Below are 18829 nucleotides of genomic sequence, written 5' to 3'. Positions count from 1 at the left end.
GACAGCGAGTGGCCCAGCGAGCGAGTGGCCCAGCGAAGGAGTGGGACTTCCAGGCTTTGGCTCATCAGGCTTCGGCGAAAGCAGGCGGAGCAAAAGGTTGGCTGTTTTTATTAGCACTTCCTAGGTGAGTGCACTGTACATTAAAAAGCTGAGCCATGCCTATGGGGTTGGTGCTCTGCTCAAGTTGCCAGATGTGGGAGGCATGGGTGACCTCCACCCTCCCAAATGACCATATCTGCAAAGAGGTGGGGTTCCTTAGGGGCCGAGTTGATGAACTGGAGCTCCAGCTTGATGACCTTAGGCTCGCAAGAGAGAGTGAGGAGGTAAGCGAAAGGACCTTAAATCTTCCCACAGGACATACCTGCAAGGGATCTAATGAGACACAAGCATTAAAAAATAAAATTAAAGAAATGGAGTTGCAGCTTGATGATCTGAGGCTTATCAGGGAGAGTGAAGAATTTATAGATACAACGCTCAGGGAAGTGCTTACCCCTGGATTGGGGGGGTCAGGTAAGTGGACTACTGTCAGGGGAGGGGGGAAAGTTGCTAGCTCTGTGGTGAGCACCCCGGTGGCTACTGCTCTTAGCAACAAATATAGTGTATTGGATGTAGTTGGGGAAGATAACCTGCCAGAGGTTGCACCAAGGGAACCGGTGGTGCGGAAAGGAAGGAAGGGGAACAAGGTGGTCATTGGGGACTCCATTGTCAGGGGAACAGACAAAAGATTCTGCGAACCTGACAAGCGTTCCCGTATGGTGTGTTGCCTCCCAGGAGCCAGGGTGCGAGAAGTCTCGGATATGGTTCAGAGTATCCTGGGGGGGGTAGGTGAACGGCCAGAAGTCCTGATACACGTGGGTACAAATGACGTGGATAAGATGAAGGAGGAGAACCTGAAGAGGGACTACCGTGAGCTCGGAAGGAGGTTAAGAAGCAGAACCTCCAGGATTGTAATCTCGGGGCTGCTACCTGTGCTGTACATGGGTGGGGGCAAAAATAATAAAATCAGGAGGTTAAATGTGTGGCTGGAGGAATGGTGCAGAGTGCAGGGATTCAGGTTCATTGACCATTGGGATCTCTTCTGGGGAAGACAAGACCTCTACAGGAGGGATGGTTTACACCTGAATGCAATGGGGGCCAATATACTTGCAGTTAGGTTTAAAAATGCTGTCAGATTTGATTTAAACTAATTTGGCAGGGGGAAGGGAACAGGATTGATAGGGAAGCAGATAGGAGAGTGAATATAGGGGTGTTTCCGTTAGACGGTGAAACAATAAGGAAAAAGGGAACTAAAAAGAATAGGAGAGTAGGGGCAAGTGCATCGAGAACAAAGGTGGAAGGAGAAAGGAGATATGGTTTCAAGGTATTGTTTATGAATGCACAGAGTGTAAGGAATAAAATGGATGAGCTTGAGGCACAAATGGCAATGGGAGGTTATGATATTGTCGGAGTAACGGAGACATGGCTGTGGGAAGGGCAGGATTAGGAAATAAATGTTCCAGGGTACACATCCTATAGAAAAGACAAAGTTAGGAAGAGGAGGTGGGGTAGCTCTGTTGGTAAGAAACAGGTGGGGTAGAGTCTGTTTGGATAGAATTAAGAAATTGTAAAGGCATGAGGACCATAATGGGGGTCATTTACAGGCCTCCGAAAAGTAGCTTAGATATCAGTAGAAGTATAAATCAGGAATTAAGAGTGGCATGTCAAAGTGGTAGCAATACAGTAGTTATGGGGGACTTTAACATGAAGGTGGACTGGGATAATCAGACGGGGGCAGGAGCACAAGAGACTGAGTTTATTGAATGTCTACGAGATACTTTCTTGGAGCAGCTAGTGGAGGAACCTACCAGGGGGAAGTCGATTCTGGACTTGGTGCTGTGCAGTGACGTAGAGTTAATAAGTGACCTCGATGTAGGGGAGCCATTAGGGAATAGTGACCATGGTATGGTTGCTTTTGAGCTGCAATTAGAAAGGGAAAAAGAAAGGAAGTCGGAAGCATCTGTACTGCAGTTAAATAAAGGGCATTATGCAGCTATGAGGGAGGAGCTAGCCAAAATAAAATGGAAAATACACTCGCTGGGAGGACAACTGGGGAAAAATGGCAGGTATTTTTGGACATTTTTCACAGGTTTCAGGACAAATTTATTCCAAAGTGGAGGAAAGGCTCTAGGAGATGCAAATGGCAGCCGTGGCTAACTAATGAAATCAAGTGTAATATCAAATCAAAGGGAGTAAGTATAGGATAGCGAAGCGGAGTGGGAAGTTAGAGGATTGGGAAACCTTCAAAGAGCATCAGAGGGTAACTAAGAAAGTCATAAGAGAGGGGAAAATTAAGTACGAGAGGAAATTAGCAAATAATATAATGGAGGATAGCAAAAGCTTTTTTAAATATGTGAAGAGGAAGAAATTGGTTCAGTCCCAAAATTGGTCCATTAAGAATGGAAAAGGGTGAAATTATTACCGGAAACAAGGAGATGGCTGAGGAATTTAACAAATACTTTGCAACTGTCTTCACCAAGGAGGATATAGGTTATGGTCAGTTAGGGGGTAATGGTCATGCGGTGTCAAGAGACTTGGGGAACTTTCCTGGGGAAGTAGGGGATCTAATGGATATCCGGATCCAGAAACAGGAGGTTGTGAGTAAATTGTTGGGCCCCAGGGCCTGATGGGCTGCATCCCAGGGTGCTTAAAGAAGTTGCTATGGAAATTGTGGAAGCACTGGTCGACATTTTCCAAAGTTCCATAGATTCGGGGGAGGTCCCTGAGGATTGGAGAGTGGCTGATGTGGTGCCGATTTTTAAGAAGGGAGGGAGAAAATGGGAAATTATAGACTGGTCAGCCTGACGTTGGTGGTTGGGAAGATATTGGAGTCTATCATAAAAGGAGTAATAGCAGAATACTTGGGCAGGAATAATAGTATAAGGGCTAGTCAGCATGGATTCCTTAAGGGTAAGTCATGCTTGACTAACCTTCTGGAATTTTTCGAGGATGTGACAAAGAGGGTGGACTTGGGAGAGCCTGTGGATGTGGTGTATTTGGACTTCCAGAAGGCCTTTGATAAGGTACCGCACGGGAGACTAGTGGGGAAGATCAGGGAGCATGGTATTGGAGGTAAGGTGCTGACATGGATAGGAAATTGGTTAAGAAATAGGAAACAAAGGGTTGGGGTAAGCGGGTCTTTTTCAGGATGGCAGGATGTGATGAGTGGAGTGCCGCAGGGATCGGTATTGGGTCCTCAGTTGTTTGTAATTTATGTAAATGATTTGGATGAGGGGATTATTAATAATTTGAGCAAATTTGCAGATGACACGAAACTGGGTGGCGGTGTGAGGAGGATGTCAGGAAAATGCAGAGGGACTTGGACAGGTTGGGGGAGTGGGCTGCTGAATGGAAGATGACGTTCAATGTAAGCAAATGTGAGGTTATCCATTTTGGGGGCAATAATAGGAAAGCTGAGTATTATTTAAATGGAGACAAGCTAGGGAGTGGGGAGGAGCAAATGGATCTGGGAGTACTTGTTCACCGGTCACTGAAGACTAGCATGCAGGTTCAGAAAGCTGTGAAGAAGGCTAATAGCATGTTGGCTTTCATAAAGAGGGGATTGGAGTATAGGAACAGAGACGCCCTTCTGCAGTTGTACAGGGCCCTGGTGAGACCCCTCCTGGAGTATTGTGTCCAGTTCTGGTCTCCAATTTTGAGGAAGGACATACTAGCTATAGAGGGTGTGCAGCGCAGATTTACAAGGTTAGTTCCAGGGATGGCGGGGTTGACATATGCTGAAAGGCTAGAAAAACTGGACTTGTATCCGATGGAGTTTAGAAGGATGAGGGGGGACATGATTGAGGTATACAAAATTATCAGGGGGGATAGACAGGGTGAAGTCGGATTACTTGTTCCCAATGATGGGGGAGACGAGGACTAGAGGGCATAGTTTAAGAATACAGGGTAGGCCCTTTAGGACGGAGATGAGAAAACATTTTTTTACCCAGAGAAGTGTGAATCTGTGGAATGCTCTGCCACAGAGGGTGGTAGAGGCAGATTCGCTGATTATGTTCAAAAGAGTTAGATAAGACTCTAGTGGGCAAAGGAGTTCAGGGTTATGGGGATAAGGCTGGAAAGGGGTACTGATGGTAGTGATCAGCCATGATCTGTAAAATGGTGGTGCTGGCTCGACGGGCCGAAGGGCCTACTCCAGCTCCTATTGTCTATTGTCTGGGCTGCGTTTTTCAGTCTGAACGGCATGTGAAGATAAAAGTCTGAAAGGGGTGATGAAAGCAGTCTTTTGGACATCATCCGGCTGAACGGGGATCTGGTGGTATTGTGACAGAGTATATAGAGACTATAGATATGTTTTAGGGAGATAAGTTGGGAAAGGCTACATACAAGCACTTTAAAACAGATCTTATTTAAAATACTGGTGCTCTGCCCCATGGTAGACGTATGGGCTCCAGAGCTTTTGCAAGAGCTTTGAAGAGTGCTCAAGGGACTTCATTAATGGATTGTTTACAAAAGGCAACAGATGAAAGAGCATGTCAGAGCTCCTATGTCTGGAAGAGAGCTTGCTGTGCTGAGAAGGTCATGTGGTTTTGCAAGCAGAGAGAGTCAAACATGCTTTCTCTCAGACAGAGTCGAGGAGGGGGGGGGAAGAGAGAGCGAGAGAGATCAATTGTACAGTGTTACAGCCAGCAGACAGCAGATGGGACTGGAACAGGACAAGCTTGTAGAATGCCCCATTTTAGAAGATGGCCTGGTAAAAACCATGGTGGTTCATGCAAAAGGAGGACTGGCTGTCTAATGTTTCACTTGGAATAAGGGAAACAAAAAGGAACTCTGTGGTGACCTGAAAGAAAGAGGTGATCGTCTGGAGAAACATGATGGGACAAGTTTCTTCGGCAGGACACTAAAGTGGCTGATTAAAAAGGAACAACAAATCTCTCTCTGAAAACCGACAAGAACCCTCCTGAGTGGTAACCATTTACCTTTCAAGCACCAAAGCCTGGTGAACTTTATAAATGCTAAATTCTGTGCACAATTGCCTGCAACCAGAGAACTTGGAGAAATGAGAAGTGAGATTGGACTGTGAACCAAATACTTTTTCTGAACCTATACACACACACACACACACACACACACACACACACACACACACACACACACACACACACACACACACACACACACACACACACACACACACACACACGTGTGCTTAGAATAAGAAGGGGGTTAAGTTAGGTTAGTTAAGTTGATAGTGATAAATTAAAGTGTGATTCTATTTTCTGGGCTCAGAAGTTGACTCTTGAGCTAAAATTCAGTTATAACTAAACTGTCTTTAAAATCACTAAAGCGTTAACAATACACAATATATAACATAATAAAGTAACTCAATGTTGAGAGTATTTTAATACATGATCAATTTTAACATCTTGACAAACAATCTGCTATCACATTATTTGTACCTCTGATATAATTAATTTGCAGATTATATTTTTGGAATATTAAACTCCAGTTTAACAATTTTCTATTTTTATTCAAAAACACCAGAGGATTGTGGTCAGTAAATATCACAATTGGTTCATGAGAGGTACCAAGATATACATCAAAATTCTGCAGAGCAAATATCATAGATAACAGTTCTTTCTCAATAGTGGAATAGTTCCCTTTGATGAACATTGAATTTTTTTTGAAAAATAGGCAACTGGATGGTCAAATTCATTATGTTTTCATAATAAAACTGCACCTGCTGTTCCCTCACTTGCATCCACTGCTAAAGAAAATGGTTTGTCAAAATCTGGAGATTTTAACACAGGATAATGGCATAGCATCTCTTTTAAATTTTCCAAAGCTGTCTGACAAACTTAATCCACACAAATTTCTCCCCTTTCTTCAAAAGGTTGGTTGAAGGAAGAGCAACCTCCACAAAATTTCCTAAAAACCTCACTGCTTTCTTGCCATGGGGAATAGGAAACTCAGAAACTCAGATTGAATAGGTGCAACTTTGCCATGACCAAGTATGTAACAGTGGCATTTGCGAATTGACTTTTTGCTAAATTAACAGTTAAGTTTGCTTTGGATAATCTTGCAAACAATTTATCTAATTCCCTTAGATGTTCTTTCCATGTGTCACTTTTTGTAACCAAATCATCAATATAAGTGTCTGTCTGCATTAACCCTTGATTACCGAATTAATCATCCTTTGAAATGTTGCAGGGGCATTTTTCATGCCAAAAGGTAACACATTATACTCAAGCTGAAATATTCTTTCCTCTTTCAGTTAAAGGCACGCATCAGTTACCCTTCAACAAATCCAACTAATAAGAAATTTAGCTTTCCTAATTTAAGCAATACGGTCACCTGCTCTCAGAATAGTATAAGCATCTGTTTTAGTTACCGAATTAACCTTCCTGTAATCTGTACAGAACCTAACAGTTACATCTGGTTTCGGTACCAGAATACAAGGAGAACTCCAATCTGAGTTTGAAGGTCTAATAATACCATTTCTCAACATGTATTCCACCTCCTGATCCTTAATTTTATTGTTCTGAATGTTTATTCTGTAGGGTGTTGTTTAATGGGACTTGCCTCTCCAACATCCACATCGTGATAAATCACTGATGTCCTTTTTGGAATGTCAGGAAACAGATTTGTGTACTTTAAAATTAATTCCTTTAATGGCATCTGTCCTTGTGTCTTAAGATGGCCTAACTTTTCCTCCATATTTTCCAAAATTGCTGAGTTAGATAGGCACACAGGAACCATGGTTTCTTTAAAGTTACCCTCACAAGATCTTGTTTCGATAATCTTATGATCCATGTCAAAAACTAACACCTCCAATACAGATTGTTCTCCACTACCCTTATCCTTACTAGGCCGATTTGTTAATCTCAAAACTGACCCAACTTTGTCCTCTGCCAAATCATTCCCTAATAAAAACAAGACACCCTGCCTGGATAACTTTGAAATTACTCTTACTACAACAGGTCCTTTAACTAATTCTGAATTTAGCACAATATTGTGAAGAGGTATTGACTTTACCTCTCCTTCAACACCTTTAATCAAAGTTGTCTCTCCTGTGTCAGTGCTTTGATCAAGAGTTAAAACACTTTCCAACAACAGTGACTGAGCAGTCCCAGTATCTCTAAGAATTTTGACTGGAACCTGTGGTTCTCCCTCCTTCACTGAAACCAAGCTCTATGATACCAAAGGTTTGAAAACATCCATGACACCCTTACCAGGTTTGGAACATCTGCTCTCCTTAAATTCAACTGAATACATGCTTCTGGTAAAAACTAATTTTCTTATCTCTTTTTCAATACAAGACAATTCGCAATCACATGACCAGGTTTCTTTCAATAATGACTTACAAATCCAGAAGTTCTGTCCTTTCCCACCTTATCTTCATCTTTTCTCCTAAAATTTTCTCTAGACTTAATTTCAGGTTTACTAGTCTGCTCCACATTAACCTTCTGAACAGGCTTATTAATGTGTTCCACATTAACGCTCTGAAAATCCTTACTATTTTGAAATGTGAATTAGGGCAAATTCATCCGTTAATCTAGCCGCTTGCCACCACGTCCCCATGTCTCTCCCATCCGGGTATAATTTAATCTCATTTGGAACACACCTTTTAATTTCCTCAACATCAATTCTCTCAATATGTCAAAATCATTATTTATTCCTTTTGAGGCGCACCAACAGTCAAAACATACAGATTTTTTTCAGAGCAAAATCCATAAGGATTGATTCCATGTTTTCACCAAACTCCTAAATTTTTGTCTATATGCTTCTGGAACCAAGTCATAAGCTTTCAAATGCTTGTTTAACAGAATCATAATTTGCCACTTGCTCTGTAGTCAAGCTCGAGTGTGCAATTTGTGCTTTTTCCTTCAATTCACTTTGGAACATAAGAGGCCATTTTTCCTTTGGCCATCTTGAGCTCTCAGCAACCTTTTCAAAAAGTTGAAAATATATCTCCCTCATCAAAAGAAAGAACTAAATTTACCTCTACTAGCCAAAACCCTCTCCCCAAGAGTTACAGCCTCAATTCTTTGACCTCCCTCCATCTCAATTTTTATCTTCTCTAATTGAAACTATCTGTCCCTTTCAATCTTTTCCTAATCATATTTTCTTTGTCTTTCATCATCCTCCCTCCATTTTTCACCTTCCTCTAACTCGTATTTCTTTCGTCTTTCAGTTTCCTCGGCCTCATATTTCCTCTGTTTCTCAGCCTCTTTTTGCCCTTCAGCTGCATCTGTCTCATATTGTTGACTCTGCGACTCAAAATTCCGTTTCTCTCTTTCCTCTTCCACCCTCAATTTCTCCAACTCCAATTGCAATTCAACAGATCTATCCTCTGGAAAATATTCTAAGTCTTTCTCAACAAATTTTCCCTCACCTATATAATATTTGACTACAATCCTCTGTATTTGTATTTTCCCCATCCAATGCTTGACTTCAATCAGTTTTAATGCCTTAGAAATAACCATCAGTTCCTCTTTTCTCTTGCTCTGCAGCTCTGCAGGTGATGGTTGTGACAAAAATGTATTACATCTATGGCTGATGTTTTTCCACACACAAGCTTTAAATTAGCATGAAAAAATACAATTAACTAATAAATCATAAAACTCCAATTTTCAAATTGAATGGACGAGTCCCCATAAAATGTTATGAGTCCAGAGGACCCCAAAACCCAGCAGGAATAGATATTCACTAAGACAAATGGTTACTTAAACAAAAGTTGCTTTTAATTATCTTTAAACATGAAAATAGAATTACACTTTAATTTATCACTATTGACTTAACTAACCTATCTTAACCCCCTTCTAATTCTAAGAGCACGTGTGTTTATGTTCAGAAAAGTTATTTGGTTCACAGTCCAATATCACTTCTCATTCCTCCAAGTTCTCTGGTTGAAGGCACTTCTTATTCTGTGCAAAGAATTTAACATTTATAAAGTTCACCATGCTTTGGTGCTTTAAAGGTAAATGGTTACTGCTCAGGAAGGTTCTTGTCAGTTTTCAGAGAGAGATTTGTTGTTCCATTTTGATCAGCCATTTCAGTGTCTTGCCAAAGAAACTTGCCCTGTCAGGGTTCTCCAGATGATAACCTCTTTCTTTCAGGTCACCACAGAGTTTCCCTTATTTCAAGTGAAACATTAGACCGCCAGTTCTCTCCTCTTGCATGAACCACAAGGGCTTTGACCAGGCCGTCTTCCAAAATGGGGCATTCTACAAGCTTGTGAGCTTATTCTGTTCCAGTTCCATCTGCTATCTGCTGGCTGTAACACTGTACAATTGATCTCTCTCGCTCATGCTCTCTCTCTCTCTCTCTCTCTCTCTCTCTCTCTCTCTCTCTCTTCCCCCCCCCCCATGACTCTGTCTGAGAGAAAGCCTGTTTGACACTCTCTGCTTGCAAAACCACATGGCCCTCTCAGAACAGCCAGCTCTCTTCCAGACAGAGCGGCTCTGACATGCTCTTTCATCTGTTGCCTTTTGTCAACAACAATCCATTAGTGAAGTCTCCTAAGCATTATTCAAAGCTCTTGCAAATGCTCTGGAGCCAATACATCTACCATGGGGCAGAGCTCCAGTATTTTAAATAAGATCTGTTTTAAAGTGTTTGTATGTAACCTACTCTAACAAATCTTTCCCAATTTATCTCCCAAAAACATATCTATGTACTATGTCGCGATATCCCCGGATCAGGTCATCCTTGGAGAAGAGGTGTGCACTGTGGAGGTTTGTTGCGAAGTCTTAGATGTGGAGGTTTGTTGCGAAGTCTTAGATGTGGAGGTTTGTTGCGAAGTCTTAGATGTGGAGGTTTGTTGCGAAGTCTTAGATGTGGAGGTTTGTTGCGAAGTCTTAGATGTGGAGGTTTGTTGCGAAGTCTTAGATGTGGAGGTTTGTTGCGAAGTCTTAGATGTGGAGGCTTGTTGCGAAGTCTTAGATGTGGAGGCTTGTTGCGAAGTCTTAGATGTGGAGGCTTGTTGCGAAGTCTTAGATGTGGAGGCTTGTTGCGAAGTCTTAGATGTGGAGGTTTGTTGCGAAGTCTTAGATGTAGAGGATTGGGTAGTGGTCCGGCATCATCACATCATTGTGGCGTCTATAATCTCCGCAGAGTCTCCAGCTTCCGTTGGACTTGGGGACCAAGTGGTGGGGAGAGACCTGTGGTGGGGAGAGACCTATGGTTTGACGGACTGCCAGATGATAAAAGTTCTTTCATGTGCTTAAACTCTTGCTTGGCAAGGTTGAGTTTGTCAGGGGACAGAGGTCGAGTTCAAGAATGCACCGGTGGGCCCGTGGTCACTATGTGATGCTGGATGCCGTGCTTCAGCATGGCAATGGTGAACTGGAGGCGCAAGATGGAGAGATAGCTGGCAAGAAGGTGGCTGTATTGGCCGTGTGAAGTCTCACAGAAATCAGCTGGGTGACTGGCTTGTTGGATGAGCTGAGGGGTACTGTCTGGAAGGTCTCTGAGTGGACCAGTCATTTACCCTGGAGGTCTAGCAACAGACAGTGTGCATGCAGGAAATCTTCATCTAGCAGAGACTTGTCCACAGATGCCAGTGTGAATGACCAATTGAAAGTGGTCTCGCAGAAATATACAGAGATGTGCCTCTTGGCAAAAGTTCTAATGGCAGTGTTGGTGGCTGCACGAAGAGTGAGGCCGTGAGATATCATGCATGCCTCCAGCAATGCAGGGGAATTGACGCTTATCTCTGCACCTGTGTCCATGAGGAATCTTCGGCCTGAGATCCTGTCCCGGACGTGGAGTAAGCTGTTCAATTGGCCACCTGCCGTGGCCATTAATGGCGGCTGCCCCTGTCAAATTACCATGGCTGGTGGCACTTGTGTGCTCCAGTGCCCCACCGTTAATGGTAGAAGCACCATTTGGGTCGGGCTTTTCAGTTCATCGGCTGGGACATTCCTGCTCATGTGTTGGACTTGGTGTTGTCTTTGGTAGTGGGCCTAGTAAAGCAGGATTCTGTTTGGAGCAGTAGAAGGCATCTATCCTTCCCGTGACCTTGCGTGGGTCACTGAAATCCGCGATGACCAGCAGCAGCCTTTAGGCATTTGCTCGAGGAACGCCTGCTCGAACATGAGGCAGGGCTTGTGTCCCTCTGCCAAGTTGAACATCTCATCTTTGAGGGCTGAAGTTGTCGTATCCCCTAGACCATCTAATTGAAGGAGCCTGGCAGCCCTCTCACGCTGTAATAGCCTGTAAGTGCTAATGAGGAGGTTCTTTAGAGCCATGTATATATCTTCCTCTGGCAGTGCCTGGATGAGGTCATTGATGTGAAGCAGCTTCCTGGGCGAGTGAGCTAACGAAGTAGAAGTATTTTGTTGAATTTAACCTGCTTGGTCTAGAACTTGGCCTCGCCTGGCCGAACCAAGTGCGGGGCCTGTTTGTCCAGAAAGTGGGAAGCTTTAACGCAACGGCGCCTACACCTGCGGGGTCCATTGTGCCGAGTCTTCAGAATGTGGATGTCTGGCAGGTTGTGAGTGAGCGCAGCGAAAAGACTGAGAAAGCAGGCTGTGAGCTCGTTTAGCACATCTGATTTACTTTGAAGTTCATTCTGCAGCCTTTAAGGCCATCTCGAGCCCACCCCTCATGTCATGCTGATGTAAGCACGTAAGCGTACTTCCAGCCTGTACCGGAAGAGAAGGACCTGCGATGCCATTTTTGCCGTGGCTACCCAACTGACCATGCATGACAAGCGGAGCCGGTTTGCCACCACAATTGCATGCACTGCCACAGGCAGAACATTATTTGTGAATGTCTTGTTCTGACCAGATAAAACTTGTTCACTGCCCTCCAATTACAAGGATGCTTGTGATGGAATACTGTTCACCAATGAATGAGTGCAGCTTCAGTAGCAGTCAGAAAGCTTCGTACTATCCAGGACATTTAACTCATTTAATTGTTCCACTTTATTAGTTGCTTCCCCCCCACCTTTATGCATCATTTTTTGCATTTTACATAGTTTACAAGCTACTTTGCAATAAAGTAATTGAACTTTTCTTTGACATCCCCTCCCAAATTCATGATCTCTTGCACCAAAAGGGAGCAATGGTTCACCCCATCCCCATCAAGTTGTACCTCATCCTGTCTCAGAAACATTCCTTCAACTTTACTGGCTCAAAATTGTAGTTCTCTGCACTTCAAAAAAAACTGGAAACCTATTTTCACCAAGCTAATCGCAGTAATTGAAGAAACCAAGACAATACGATAGTATGATTGGGAGTAGTGATACATACTGACCTTGCCTGTGGCAGTCAAATCGCAGTTAGTTAGAAGTTCCAGGGGTACTGTTAAATGTTTCAAATATTTTTAAGTGCCTATGTTCTGAAGCCCCCAGAGTTTTCTGGTTGATACAGGTACACCATCCTTGGGCTCTCCATTAGTTTTCAACCCTCAATAAATTTGAACAGTTGTTTTTTCATTTAACTGAGTGTGGTAAGGTTAGTATCAACTTGCACTTTTACAGAGTGTCACAAAAGTTCTGATGCAGGGTGCAGAATTAAAAATTGATGCGAATGTTTGCAGAATTGCCTTCTGCAAACAGATTTGTTTCAACAAATTATTCAGCTGAAAAAAAATTATGGCTGATTAATCAAAATCATGATGTATTTTGTTTAAATGGTCAATCTTTTAATGCCACATTGATTTCAAATTAAAATAGTCTGAAAATAATCTTGCTTCTTGTGCTGTATTTAATAAATAATGGCAGTCTTTGGTTCTAAATCTGACCAATGGCAGATGTGAAAATTCAAGAGGTTTGATAAAGTAAATGGAATGATGTACTCTCATTAAGAGGAAATTGCTGTGAAAGGTTTTCATGAGTAGATTTGTAAGGATATGAATTTTTTTTCTGGTTTTAAAAAAAAAAACTTGCTGTTTGGGTATGTGATAAATACGATGGGCCAAAGCGATTGCTTCTAGCAGGTAGCATTGACATTTTGGCCTCCTTTCGTGTGTTACAAAACCCTGATTATGAACATTTCCAGTAGTCAAAATGCGGCCAGATTTGTGAAGAATTTGAATATAATTTAAATAACTATGAAAGGGAATGATGTGATGAATTGTTAAACAATTCAAATTTTAATTATTTTTGAACAGTTTGAAACAGAAATTCTTATGAAAATGATCATGAGTTTGCTTTTAATTAGCATCAAAAATATGAATGTGAAGCTACATTTTGATAAAATAATGGTCTATATAAGGAATGAAACTGAAACAAAACCTGAAATTATCAGTGAAAGTATAACTATGTTTTGTTGACAGGATCAGAATTGCAGGCATAAAGGGTATTCAAGGTGTTGTACGGAAAACGGTGAATGATGAGCTTCAGACTATAATCTGGGAGCCTCAACATATGGATAAGATTGTTCCTTCACTTCTTTTCAACATGCAAACAACAGAGGAACTTGACAGGTTAGAGTGCAATAAGACAGAGTCCTATGAAAATATTTGAAGTATTTTCTAGTTGCTATTTACCCTGCATAGAGAGGGCAAATTTTCTGTGGAAATTGTTATTCAATATGGTTGGTGAGATTGTACAGTTCAGCTGTACATATTTAATATGTGGAATTGCAGACTAATTCTCACTGAATTCCTCCAGTATGTACTATTCCATTGAAACTGCTAGTTTGGAGTGGGGGGGGGGGGAGGGAGGGATGGAGGTGAGTTTGGTCTTTGTCCCCTACATCCTCTGCCCCTCAATGAAATGGGATGTTCCAACAGAGGCTGGATATTGCAGGATTCCATGGTGAAAGAGCCATCCTCCAGCTCTGGGTTTTGGGTCTTCTCAGTCTGGGAATTCATTAACCAATAAATAAGCCAACATTGGTAAGCTCTACCAGGCTAAAATTCCCCAAGATCGGGTCTCAAATTATATTTTGTTGCCTCTGATGAGCAGGCTGTTGGGTGCAGCACAGTTAGTGTAACGCTATCACAGCGCCAGCAACCCGGCTTCAAATTCAACGCTGTCTGAATGGAGTTTGTATGTTCTCCCTAGTTCTGTGAGGGTTTCCAGTTTCCTCCCACCCTTTAAAAATGTGGGGTGCGTTGTGTGGGGGTTGTAGGATGACATGGGCTCGTGGGCCAGAATGGCCTGTTATGCAACTTAAATTAAGTTAAATTAATGCATGTCCACAACTAGGTTCCAAATCAGGCATTTTATTCCACCACCTAAATGTCTTTAGAAAAAGTGTAACATTCATATTGATTCATGAAAATCTCTTTCACAATTGCAAAAAAAAAATGAGGAACATTGGAATGCCACTGAGATTGGGTGAAGTGACTTTTTGTAGTAATTGGCAATTTCATAATTATTATTGGCAAAACCTTTTCATTCTGATTTTTTTATTACTTGATTTTCAGTTCTCCTGTGCAGGGATCAAAACTTGTTTCTCCATATCAGAAGTTCAAAGCTCAGTATATGACCTTGTTAATTTGCAAAAGCAACTCTTACTCATTGCTACCATAAAGTACATAGATTCGCCAATCAAAGTGCTTAATTTGGTTTAATTATTATGCCAAGTTGAAAGCACAGTTAGAAATGTTAGCTGAGAACTTAGGAAAACTTAAAAGATAATGTTTTAGACCAAGACATTCAAAGTACTTTGCCAACTAAATATCTATCTGCGTGTGCAGTTCTTAGTGAATAATGTTGACACTAACAGTAATAATGAGCAGTACTTGGAATCTTTCTTTTTGAAGTTGAGAAAATCTGTATATGGGTTACAATTGCAGAAAATAAAATAATATTATTTTAAATAGTAATTGACAAATAATCTTTATAGATTTAAAATATGCTTCAAAATATCTTAATTTTGCATTTTAACTTATTTATTTGCATTACTACAAGAGAATGCTCATTTTGAAATTCTTTTTTATGGTGATAATACTGATCACTTCAGAGCATTTCCAGTTACTAAAAACAATAGAGTGGAACTAGAAACACATTGCTGGAATTATCCAGCCAAAGCAATGTGGTTCTATTAATTGCTTTCCAAGTGTGAAATCTGGGGGGATTTAATTGGACATGTTTTGCATGAAGCGCAATATTATAAATTTAAGAATATTATAAATTGTCTTGTAATTTCAAAAAATACTTGACATGTTTTTAAAACCATTTCTCAAAAGGTGAGATTATAACCCTTGAAAAATTGTTCTGTGACTTTATAAATTATTACACAACTGTTCACATAGCAAATACATATTTAAAAAAATCTTCTTCAAAGGAGGTTGCTGCCCGCCAAACTGTGAGGCGCCAAGATGCACGGTTTGAGGCGATATCAGCCCACTGGCGGTGGTCGATGTGGCAGGCACCAAGAGATTTCTTTAGGCAGTCCTTGTACCTCTTCTTTGGTGCACCTCTGACACGATGGCCAGTGGAGAGCTCGCCATATAACACGATCTTGGGAAGGCGATGGTCCTCCATTCCATGACCTACCCAGCGCAGTTGGATCTTGAACAGCATGGATTCGATGCTGTCGGCCTCTGCCATCTCGAGTACTTCCATGTTAGGGATGAAGTCGCTCCAATGAATGTTGAGGATGGAGCGGAGACAACGCTGGTGGAAGCGTTCTAGGAGCCGTAGGTGACGCCGGTAGAGGACCCATGATTCGGAGCCGAACAGGAGTGTGGGTATGACCACGGCTCTGTATACGCTTATCTTTGTGAGGTTTTTCAGTTGGTTGTTTTTCCAGACTCTTTTGTGTAGTCTTCCAAAGGCGCTATTTGCCTTGGCGAGTCTGTTGTCTATCTCGTTGTCGATCCTTGCATCTGATGAAATGGTGCAGCCGAGATAGGTAAACTGGTTGACCGTTTTGAGTTTTGTGTGCCCGATGGAGATGTGGGGGGGCTGGTAGTCATGGTGGGGAGCTGGCTGATGGAGGACCTCAGTTTTCTTCAGGCTGACTTCCAGGCCAAACATTATGGCAGTTTCCGCAAAACAGGACGTCAAGTGCTGAAGAGCTGGCTCTGAATGGGCAACTAAAGCGGCATCGTCTGCAAAGAGTAGTTCACGGACAAGTTGCTCTTGTGTCTTGGTGTGAGCTTGCAGGCGCCTCAGATCGAAGAGACTGCCATCCGTGCGGTACTGGATGTAAACAGCGTCTTCATTGTTGAAGTCTTTCATGGCTTGGTTCAGCATCATGCTGAAGAAGATCGACAAGAGGGTTGGTGCGAGAACGCAGCCTTGCTTCACGCCATTGTTAATGAAGAAGGGTTCAGATACATTGCTGTATCTGACCCGACCTTGTTGGTTTTCGTGCAGTTGGATAACCATGTTGAGGAACTTTGGTGGGCATCCGAGGCGCTCTAGTATTTGCCAAAGCCCTATCCTGCTCACGGTGTCGAAGGCTTTGGTGTGGTCAACAAAGGTGATGTAGAGTCCTTTGTTTTGTTCTCTGCACTTTTCTTGGAGCTGTCTGAGGGCAAAGACCATGTCAGTAGTTCCTCTGTTTGCGCGAAAGCCGCACTGTGATTCTGGGAGAACATTCTCGGCGACACTAGGTATTATTCTATTTAGGAGAATCCTAGCGAAGATTTTGCCTGCAATGGAGAGCATCGTGATTCCCCTGTAGTTTGAGCAGTCTGATTTCTCGCCTTTGTTTTTGTACAGGGTGATGATGATGGCATCACGAAGGTCCTGAGGCAGTTTTCCTTGGTCCCAACAAAGCTTGAAAAGCTCATGCAGTTTGGCATGCAGAGTTTTGCCACCAGTCTTCCAGACCTCTGGGGGGGATTCCATCCATACCTGCTGCTTTGCCACTTTTCAGTTGTTCAATTGCCTTATATGTCTCTTCCCGGGTGAGGACCTCATCCAGCCTCCTTTGAAGAAGACTGCAGAGCCCACCTCACTGACAAAAGACAAAGGAGGAAAAACCCAACACCCAACCCCAACCAACAAATTTTCCACTACAACCGTGCCTGCCTGTCCCGCATCGGACTTGTCAGCCACAAACGAGCCTGCAGCTGACGTGGACATTTACCCCTCCATAAATCTTCGTCCGCGAAGCCAAGCCAAAGAAACTATGAAGATTGAGTAGAAATTCTGCTCAAACGGGCCATGCCCACAGATTGAGCATGGGTATGTGTAATTTAAGTCTGTTTCTTTAACTGAAGGAAGCTTTTAAAAGGTAAAGAAATAGCACTTTGTCAATAATCTCTGCTAACTTCAAAAAAAAAATTTAGTTAAACTTTTGTTTTCAGGGAAAAACCAAGGTCAGTCTGTTGGCAGCAGGGCTCTGAAGTACATCAAGACTTTCCATAACATGAATGCAATCATTTGGGCTGGTCAGAAGATCTTAACAAAGAAGAAGTTATCTTGCTGTAGTCAAATATATTTGATCTTAAAATCATCAAATTATTAAAAATATTATGCCTAAACTAGTGTTTATTTAATGCTGTTCTGAGATGTACAACAAGTAAATATTTTAAATATAACCCTCCATTGAAATGGAGATTAGAATACAGGAAGAGGCCCATCAATTTGTTGATTTACTGCAAGCTCTGGTTCTATTTCTTTTTAAACAGTTGACCTACTGAGAACTTTAACACTATTGGAAATAATGATATAACTGTTGAATTTAAAATAACCATTTTTCACTCTTGCTTGCAGTGTCTGTTTAACCAAAATTTTGCCATAATCAGAAATATTCTGAGGCAGAGCTGAATATTTGATTTGATTTGCTAATCACAATTTTGAAAGTCTGTTTTACGATCATTTGTCCATATTATGTGCATGTGAACATTGTGCACAGCATGAACTCCAATTGTCCAGGCTTGATGATGCATCAAGTTGCTCTTTTTGTGAACTTTGAATTTGGTATGAAACAAGTGAATTTTGGAACCTGTTCACGTTACCCAAATCTATAGAGTAAGGTTTCATATAATAAAATAAAATCCTAAACAGTGGCATAATAATAGTAAAATTATCTCCACAAACTTTTATTTCTCTTGAGAAAAGATCCCAACCCAAAATATTGTCTGGCCATTTCTCTCCAGCTTCACAATGTTTATGGCCTGTGTTTTTGATTATGGGCAAGTGGAAAGTTATGTAGGTAAGTATAAGGAGGAAGAACAAATCAAAAAATATTTCATTCTTTGTTCCCAACAGGTACCTCTGCCCTATTCCCCCCTCTTTTGTTTTGCCATAATGGCAGAAGAAATATCAAATTAATTAATCTTGTGCAACTCCTGAATGATTGGGCTGAATGTGTTACTTACATCATGCATTAAGTTCATTTTATTTAACAAACCATGACTTTCCTGAGAACTTGAAAAGCCAGGGCTTTAAGGTGTTCAACCAGGGACTCCTTGGAGAAATTGAAAGGCCTTTGATGCAGGTTATAATAAAATAAGTGGCATATCTAACCTCTATTCTTGGCTGGTAAGCTGCATAGGATATTAAAACCTCTGACCCATGCAGATATGATTTTTGTTTACTGACTAACTTGGCACACAAATGCAAAAATAATTTGTAATATATTTTAATGTTTTCATATTTCAGCAAGAACAACCCTCCAATACCACGAAGTGCTGATAAAGATGAGAACCCTTCTACTCTAGCAGAAAGTTGTTTTCGAGAATTGCTCGGTCGTGCAGCCTATGGTAACATGAACAATGCAATCAGACCTGTACTAGTGTAAGTCAAATAGTGTTTGCACAAAATTTAACAGAGTAAAGAGTAAGGTTTAAATGGTTCTCGTTTGCAAGGTAGCTCAAATTCAGTTATTTTAATTTGAGCATGGGATATGGGCATGAGGATGGAGTGTGATGCTGGTGGTGTTGAAGTGTGTATTGCTCAGTAAAATGGAAGGTG

At 41.7% G+C, this 18829-nt stretch overlaps 1 protein-coding gene across 7 annotated transcripts in view; it reads left to right on the top strand.

The window, feature by feature from the left end:
• Positions 1–18829, top strand: part of efr3a (EFR3 homolog A (S. cerevisiae)) — a 175720-nt gene that overhangs the window by 81932 nt on the left and 74959 nt on the right. For all 7 annotated transcript variants that reach the window (XM_069921661.1, XM_069921658.1, XM_069921663.1 and 4 more), the window contains 2 exons: positions 13282–13431; positions 18518–18652. In XM_069921661.1, coding sequence (XP_069777762.1) covers positions 13282–13431; positions 18518–18652 — 285 coding nt within the window. The remainder of the gene's footprint in view (positions 1–13281; positions 13432–18517; positions 18653–18829) is intronic.

This window comes from Narcine bancroftii, chromosome 2 (genome assembly GCF_036971445.1).
Source record: "Narcine bancroftii isolate sNarBan1 chromosome 2, sNarBan1.hap1, whole genome shotgun sequence".
NCBI lineage: Eukaryota > Metazoa > Chordata > Chondrichthyes > Torpediniformes > Narcinidae > Narcine > Narcine bancroftii.
This window is presented reverse-complemented; position numbering and strand designations above follow the sequence as displayed.